At 41.4% G+C, this 8,481-nt stretch overlaps 1 protein-coding gene across 1 annotated transcript; it reads right to left on the bottom strand.

The window, feature by feature from the left end:
- Nucleotides 1-6,810: 6,810 nt before the first annotated feature.
- Nucleotides 6,811-8,003, bottom strand: LOC100666372 (olfactory receptor 7G3-like). Its single transcript, XM_003413105.3, has one exon. It carries the CDS (start codon nt 7,747-7,749, stop codon nt 6,811-6,813), a length of 939 nt encoding a protein of 312 aa, XP_003413153.2. The 5' UTR covers nt 7,750-8,003.
- Nucleotides 8,004-8,481: the final 478 nt, after the last annotated feature.

Here is an 8,481-nt window from a genome sequence, read left to right as displayed (position 1 = left end):
AAGAGAAGATTTCAAAGGGTTGCTCAAGAAGACAAATAAAGCATTATAATGAAGTGTGCAAAGACCTGAACTTTGAAAGCCAAAAGAGAAGAATATGCTTGGCATTTCTCAAGCTTAAAGAACTGAAGAAAAAATTCAAGTCTCGAGTTGCAACAGTGAAGGATTCTACAGGCAAAATACAGAATGATGCAGAAAGCATCAAAAGAAGATGGAAGGAATACACAGAGTCACTGTACCAGTAAGGAGTGGTTGATGTTCTACCATTTCAGGAGATAGCATATGGTCAAGAACCGATGATACTGAAGGAAGAAGTCCAAGCTGTGCTGAAGGCATTGGCAAAAAACAAGGCTCCAGGAATTCATGGAATAACAGTTGAGATGCTGCAACAAACGATGCAACACTAGAAGTGCTCACTCATCCATGCCAAGAAATACGGCAGACAGCTACCTGGTCACCCGTCCAGAAGAGATCCTTATTTGTGCCTATTCCAAACAAAGATGATCCAAAAGAATGTGAAAATTATAGAACAATATTGTTAATATCACACAAGGCAAAATTTTTCTGAAGGTAATTAAAAAATGTTGCAGTAGTTCATTGACAGGGAACTGCCAGAAATTCACACTGGATTCAGAAGAGGGTGTGGAATGAGGGATATCATTGCTAATGTCAGATGGATCTTAGCTGACAGCACAGAATACCAGAAAGATGTTTACTTGTGTTTTATTGACTATGCAAAGACATTTTATTGTGTGGATCATAACAAATTATGGATAACATTGCAAAGAATGGAAATTTCAAAAACTTGAGAGGCAGTGATTCAAACAGAAAGGAGACACTGTGTATTTTAAAATCGGGAAGTGTGTGTGTTAGTGTTGTATCATTTCACCATACTTATTCAATCTGTATGCTGAGCAAATAATTCAAGAAGCTGGACTATTTGAAGAAGAACACAGTATCAGGATTGGAGGAATAATCATTCACACTCTGTGATATGCAGATGACACACCTTGCTTGCTAAAGCAAATAGGACTTGAAGCACTTACTGATGAAGATTAAAGAGTATAACCTTCAGTATTGATTACACTTTAACAAAAAGAAAACAAAAATCCTCACAATTGGACCAAAAAGCAACATCATGATAAATGGAGAAAATGTAGAAGTTGTCAAGGATTTCATTTTACTTGAATCCACAATTAATGCTCATGGAAACGCAGTGAAAAAAATCAAATGATGAATTGCATTGGTAAAATCTGTTGTAGAAACTTGAAAGTGCTGAAAAGATGTCACTTTGAGGAATAAGGTGAGCCTGACCCAAGCCATGGAAACCCTGGTGGTGAAGTGGTTAAGAGTTTGGCTGCTAACCAAAAAGTCAGCAGTATGAATCCACCAGGCACTCTTTGGAATCCCTATGGAGCAGCTCTACTCTCTCCTATAGGGTCGCTGTGAGTTGGAGTCTACTCGATGGCAATGGGGTTGGTAGGGTTTTGGTTTGACCCAAGCCATGGTATTTTCTCTCGCCTCGTACACACATGAAAGCTGCAGGATGAATAAGGAAGACCAAAGAAGAACTGACCCTTTTGTATTATTACATTGGTGAAAACTATTGAATATACCATGGACTGCCAGAAGAATGAACAAATCTGTCTTGGAAGAAGAACAAAGCTCCTTGGAAGCAAGGATGGACAGACTTTATCCCACATACTTTGGACATGTTATCAGGAGGAACCAGTCCCTGGAGATGGAGATGGACATCATGTTTGGTAGAGGTTCAGCCACAAGGAAGAAGACCCCAGATGGGATAGATTGACACAATGGCTGCAACAATGGGCTCGAGCATAACAACAATCCTGAGAATGGCACAGGATCAGGCAGTGTTTCGTTCTCTTGTACATAGGGTCACTATGAGTGAGAAGCAACTTGATGGCACCTAACAATAACAGCATATGCATTGAAAAGCTGGACAATGAGTAAAGGAGACTGAAGAAGAAGTGATGCTTTTGAATTATAGTGTTGGTGAAGAATATTGAATATACCATGGACTGCCAGAAGAAAGAACAAATCTGTCTTAGCAGAAGTACAACCAGAATACTCCCTAGAAGTGAGGTTGAAGAGGCCACCTCTCATGTACTTTGGACATATTATCGGGAGGGACCAATCCCTGGAGAAGGACATCATGCTTTGTAAAGTAGAAAACCAAAAACCAAACCCATTTCCATGCAGTGTATTTTGACTCATAGCGTCACTACAGGACAGAGCAGAACTGCCGCATAGAGTTTCCAAGGAGCGCCTGGTGGATTTGAACAGCCGGCCTTTTGGTTGACAGCCTTAGCTCTTAATCACTATGCCACCAGGGTTTCCTTGTAAAGTAGAAGGTCAGCGAAAAAGTGGAGGAACCTCAAGGAGATGGGTTGACACAGTGGATGCAAAAATGGGCTCAAACATAGCAGTGATTGTGAGGATGGTGCAGGACGGGGCAGTGTTTTGTTCTGTTGTATGCAGTGTCACTATGAATCGAAAGCATCTTGATGGCACCTGACAACAGGGTAGCACAAATGATTAAGCACTCGATGACTAGCCAAAAGTTTGGCAATTTGAACTCACCCAGAGCCACCTCAGGAGTCAGGCCTGGCCATCTGCTTCCAAAGGGTCACAGCCTTCAAAATCCTATGGAGCAGTTCTACCCTGCACACACGGGGTCACCATGAGTTGGAACTGACTCAATGACAACTAACAACACCAAATTGAATAATATTTGTTTTGTGCTCAGTGTGCCAGGCATTATTCTAAGTAAGTTTTAATTTGGTTAATCCTCACAACTACTTTAATGAGACAGGTACTGTTACTAATTCCATTCTGCAAAAAGGTAAACAGTGCCCAGAATGATGATTCATAGATATCGCTGAAGTATTTTTCATTCTATTGTCTGAAAATTTCCACTCCTGATCCCCAAGAAGAGACTTTCCTGCTAATTCTATTTCCAAGTGGGCTACTTTGGTGAAAGATATACACCTCTCTCACTGACCTCCCTTCTTTTTGGAGGAGCTCTGCCCTTAGGTCTGATCCCTAGGATGTGGGAGCCAAGTCCCAGCAGCATCTAAGGTGCAATTTCTTCCACCAGCGGAAAGACTAGGGAATGTTTGCAGAAAGTATTCTGAATGTCTACAGCCTTGACTCAGAGATGTGGAGTCTGGCCAGACCTACCTCTACACAGGATAACTTCACCCCAAATCCCAACCCAAACCACTAGGACAAGCCCAGGAAAAGGAACCCACAGGGTCAAAAGCCACTGTCATCCAACTCAGGGTCATACTTTTCTACTGAAAAAGAGAACATTTCTATGAATTAACCAGAGAGGATGCCATCTGTAGCCACCTCCTATCCTATACAATTTCCGACGCCCCAAAAAGGGCCTGATATATAACCTGGGCTCTAACCTCTCTAAATAAATAAATGGTGACCCTTATGTAGAATGTGGCTGGAAAGTGTCATGCTTTCACCTGTCCCCTTTGAAACCTGAAAGCACAGAGTTGATGACTAGAGTTTACAGGGCTTACTCGGTCTCAGTAGTAAAGAGGAACCAAGAGAATCAGCCAGATTTATTTATTTTTTTTAGGTCCTTCAGACCTGAGCTGCTTATTCCCAGGGTCTGAGTGGCTCTACAAAGAACACCAGTCTCATAAAATATGGCTTTTGGTCTCTTGTGGGTGCTCAGCCTCTTAGAATTGTAAACCAAATTTTCTTCCATCTCTGTAGACTGTTCTGTTTCCATCCTTTTAAGGAGACTCCATGTGGCAGCTCCATAGCTTCCACTAGAGGGCTCAATAGTACCTTCACTGTGAGCTGCTTCCGAGGGACAGAGGACTTTCAAAGTAAAAAAAAATATATAAGGTTATTCATTGTCCAGCTTTCACATGCATATGATGCAATTGAAAATACCATGGCTTGAGTCAGGCACATCTTAGTCTTTGAGGTGAAATCTTTGCTTTTCAACACTTTAAAGAGGTCCTTTTTTTTGCAGCAGATTTGCCCAAGACAATACATCTTTTGATTTCTTGACTGCTGCTTCCATGGGTGTTGATTGCGGATCCAAGTAAAATGAAATCCTTGACAATTTCAATCTTTTCTCTCTTTTATCATAATGTTGCTTATTCGTCCAGTGGTGAGGACTTTTGTTTTCTTTATGTTGAGGTGTAATCCATACTGAAGGCTGTGGTCTTTGATTTTCATTAGTAAGTGCTTCAAGTCCTCTTCACTTTCAGCAAACAAGGTTGTGTTATCTGCATAACTCAGGTTGTTAATAATTCTTCCTCCAATCCTGATGCCCCATTCTTCTTCGTATAGTCCAGCTTCTCGAATTATTTGCTCAGCATACAGCTTGAATAGATATGGTGAATGGATACAACCCTGACACACACTTTTCCTGACTTTAAGCCAATCAGTATCCCCTTGTTCTGTCCAAACAACTGCCTCTTGATCTATGTACAGGTTCCTCATGAGCACAATTAAGAGCTCTGGAATTCCCATTCTTCGCAATGTTATCCATAATTTGTTACGATCCACACAGTTGAATGCCTTTGCATAGTCAATAAAACACAGGTAAACATCTTTCTGGTATTCTCTGCTTTCAGCCAGGATCCATCTAACATCAGTAATGATACCTCTGGTTCCATGCCCTATTGTGAATCTGGCCTGAAGTTCCAGAAGTTCCGTGTCGATATACTGCTACAGCCACCTTTGAATGATCTTCAGCAAAGTTTTGCTTGTGTGAGATATTAATGATATTGTTCGATAATTTCTGCATTTGGTGGGATCACTGTTCTTGGGAATAGGCATAAATATGGATCTCTTCCAGTCAGTTGGCAGGAAGCTGTCTTGCTTATTTCTTGGCATAGACCAGTGAGCACTTCCAGTGTTGCATCCATTTGTTGAAACATCTCAATTGGTATTCTGTCAATTCTTGGGGCCTTGTTTGTCGCCAATGCCTTTGGTGCACCTTGGGCTTCTTCCTTTAGTACCTTAAAACAGAGTTGGCCTTAATGATGTGGATGGAGCAAACCTTTCAGGGCCTTCATTTGCTGATATGACACAACTCTAAATGAGAAGAAATAGCTGCAATCATCCATTAATAACTAGAACATGGAATATATGAAGTATAAATCTAGAAAAATTGGAAGTTTTTACAAATGAAAAAGAATGTATAAAGATGATATCCTAGATATTAGTGAACTGAAATGAACTGATATTGGCCATTTTGCATCAGACAATCATATGGTCTGCTATGCTGGGAAATGAAAAACATTAAGAGGAATGGTATTGTACTAAACACCTGTAATTGTTCTAGCACTTGATTCCACATCGAACTTTTCTAATCAGAGAATTTATCTAATCCTACCAAGGTAATGAAATTCCTCTTGCCAATGATTAGTTTTAGAAGGGGATGTGCCCCAATTCAGGCTGATGATACAGGATGTGTTCTGGATGAGTACCTCCAAAGATTGTCTCTCCATTACAGAGACCCAGTAAGGAACAGTCATTTTCTTTCTCTGGCTGTTGTATCTTAAATGACCCCTGTGCCACTGCAGCCATTGGTGACCATCACAGGAACACCTTTAGGAAGAAACCAACACATAGAGCTGGGAAACGCAGCCCTGCGTTCTGTAGATTCTAGACCTACCCTACCTCTGAAATCTTTCTTTTTACCATTTGCTCCTATGTGAGTTGAGACTTTTCCCTTAGTATAACCAAAGACACCTTCACTTATAGAGTTGAAGTATCTCAAACCTATACGGAAAAAAATGTGACTGAATATAAATACAACAAATTTATAGATGAGTAAACTGAAATTATTGTTGTTATTGTTGTTAGTTGCTATCAGGTTGACTGGGACTCACACTGAGTCCATGGTTACAGAATAGAACCACTCCATAGGGTTTCTAAGCTTTAATATTTACAGAAACAGATTGCCAGGCCTTTTCTTCTACAGTACCTCTGGGTGGATTTAAACCACCAACCTTTAGGTTAGCAGTTGAGTGCAAACAATTTGTGCCACCTAAGGGCCTTCACACTGAGCTTAGAAAGGTGAAATATTCAATACCCACACAGCTATTGCATAGACGAGGTAGAATTCAAACCCAAGTGGTCAGACGTCAAATTGTCACCCTTAACCGTTATGATCTCTGGCCTCTTACTATTCAGAGAACTTGGTTAGGTTTTCTGAATCACTATACTTTATTTCTCTCTGGCATATTTCAACAGGGTCATAGATTGAATTGTGTCCCCCAAAAATATGTGTATCAATTTGGCTATGCCATTATTCTCAGTATTGTGTGATTGTCCACAATTTGGTCATCCAATGTGATTTTCCTGTGGGTTGTAAGTCCTATCTCTATGATGTTGATGAGGTGGTATCCGTGGCACTTATGTTAATGAGGCTGGACTCAATCTATAAGATTACATCGTGTTTTAAGCCAATCTCTTTTGAGGTATGAGATATAAAAGGAAGAAATGAGCAGAGAGACAGGGGGACTTCATACCACCAAAAAAAGAAGCACTGGGAACATAGAGCATCCTTTGGACCTGGGGGTCCCCAGGCAGAAAAGCTTATCAACCAGGGGAAGATTGATGACAACAAACTTCCTTCAGAGCCAACAGAGAGAGAAAGCCTTCCCCTGGAGTTGACACCCAGAATTCAGACTTCTAGACTGTGACAGAATAAACTTCTGCTTGTTAAAGTCGTTCACTTGTGGTATTTCTGTTATAGCAACACTAGATAACTAAGACAAACAGCTTAAGCCCAAAGCAGGTGACACATTAATAGAAAGAAGATATTTTAGAGATGAGTTTCTGCAAAGCACCCATCATGTCCTTGTTCCTCAGGCTGTAGATGAAGGGGTTCAGCATGGGTGTGACCATGGTGTTCATCACTGATGCAACTGCACTCTTCCTAGAGGAGACAGTAGCTGTAGAGCTAAGATACACCCCACTACCTGTCCCGTAGAACAAGGAAACAACTGAGAGGTGAGACCCACAAGTAGAAAAGGCTTTATACATTCCACCTGTTGGAGGCCTTTTCAGGAGGGAAGAGACAATTTTCAGGTAAGAGAAAATGATCCCAAGGAAGGTTCCAGCACCCAAAATGCTAGTCATAAAATATAACAGGATGTTATTAAAGAGTGTGTCAGAACAGGCAAGCTTGAGGACCTGAGGAAGTTCACAGAAAAACTGGGAGATTTCCAGATCTGTGCAGAAGGACAGACGCAGCACCATTAGACTGTGGAGCAGGGCATTCATGATGCTAATAAACAAAGAGAGAAGAATCAGCAGGCCACAGAAGCGGGGGTTCATGATGACCCTGTACCTCAGTGGATGACAAATGGCCACATAGCGGTCATAGGCCATTGCTGCAAGGAGACAATTTTCCAAACAAGCAAAAACCAGGAAGAAGCAGATCTGGGTGAGGCAACCTGTGTAACTGATGGATTTGCTCTGTGTCTGAATGTTCACCAGCATCTTGGGGACCGTAGTGGTGCTGAAACAGATGTCACTGAAGGACAGGTTGGAGAGGAAGAAGTACATGGGGGTGTGGAGGTGGGAGTCTGAGTTGACAGCCAGGATGATGAGCAGGTTCCCAAGCACAGTGACCAGGTACATGGTCAGGAACATTCCAAGGAGAAGAAGCTGCAGTTCTGGATTCTCTGAGAAGCCTAGGAGGAGGAATTCTGCTACATGTGTTTGGTTTTCTGATTCCATGTTGTCGATGATTTTGATGGAGAGAACAGAGATGGGACACACAGCAGATGTTCAAAGATCCCGTATTTTAGAGAAACACTCTAATCTGTATTGTGAAATGAAATGAATGCTATAAATCTTTCCTGTGGTTCTCTTTCTCTGTCTCTCTCTCTCTCTTTCTCGCCTCCTCTTCTTTCTCCTCCCTCCTTTTCTCTCTCCTTCCCCCTCTGTTCTCTTTCCTCCTACATTCTCTTTTCTCTCTGTCCTCCTTTTACTTCCTCTACCATACCTTTGCAAATTTTAAGCACCTACTCTTTTTCCACAGTTGTCAACTAGCATAAATGTAATTTGAAATGATACATAAATATTTTCTGAAGAATTTTCTGAACATTGCAAATTGGCAGGAAAATCAAAATCATGTGATATTAAATCTGTGTTTTAGAGCAGTGGTTCTCCAACTTCCTTGCATCAGAGTCATATGGAGGTCCTGCTAAAATTCAGATTGTTGGGCACTACCCTCAGAACATTGGATTCAGAAGGTTAGGCATCAGGGCTCCAAAATGTGCCTTTCTAACAGATTTCCAAATACTGCTGCTGTTCACCTGAGAACCACACACTGAGGACCAATATTCTAGGATACAGAATGGAGCAGACCTGGTGCACTTCCTGATGAGGTAATGACCTGGCTCATCAATGCACTACAAAGTGGACCTGGAGTTCAAGTTCATGACTCAGCCAATTTTGATTGGGTCT

Source organism: Loxodonta africana, chromosome 3 (genome assembly GCF_030014295.1).
Source record: "Loxodonta africana isolate mLoxAfr1 chromosome 3, mLoxAfr1.hap2, whole genome shotgun sequence".
In the NCBI taxonomy this organism is placed as follows: Eukaryota; Metazoa; Chordata; class Mammalia; order Proboscidea; family Elephantidae; genus Loxodonta; species Loxodonta africana.
The sequence above is the reverse complement of the archived record's forward strand: the minus strand, read 5'-3'. Positions and strand labels throughout refer to the sequence as shown.

What these genes read in the sequence shown, in the direction of transcription:
- LOC100666372 (XM_003413105.3), bottom strand. Translation starts at nt 7,749, where the DNA reads ATGGAATCAGAAAACCAAACACATGTAGCAGAATTCCTCCTCCTAGGC.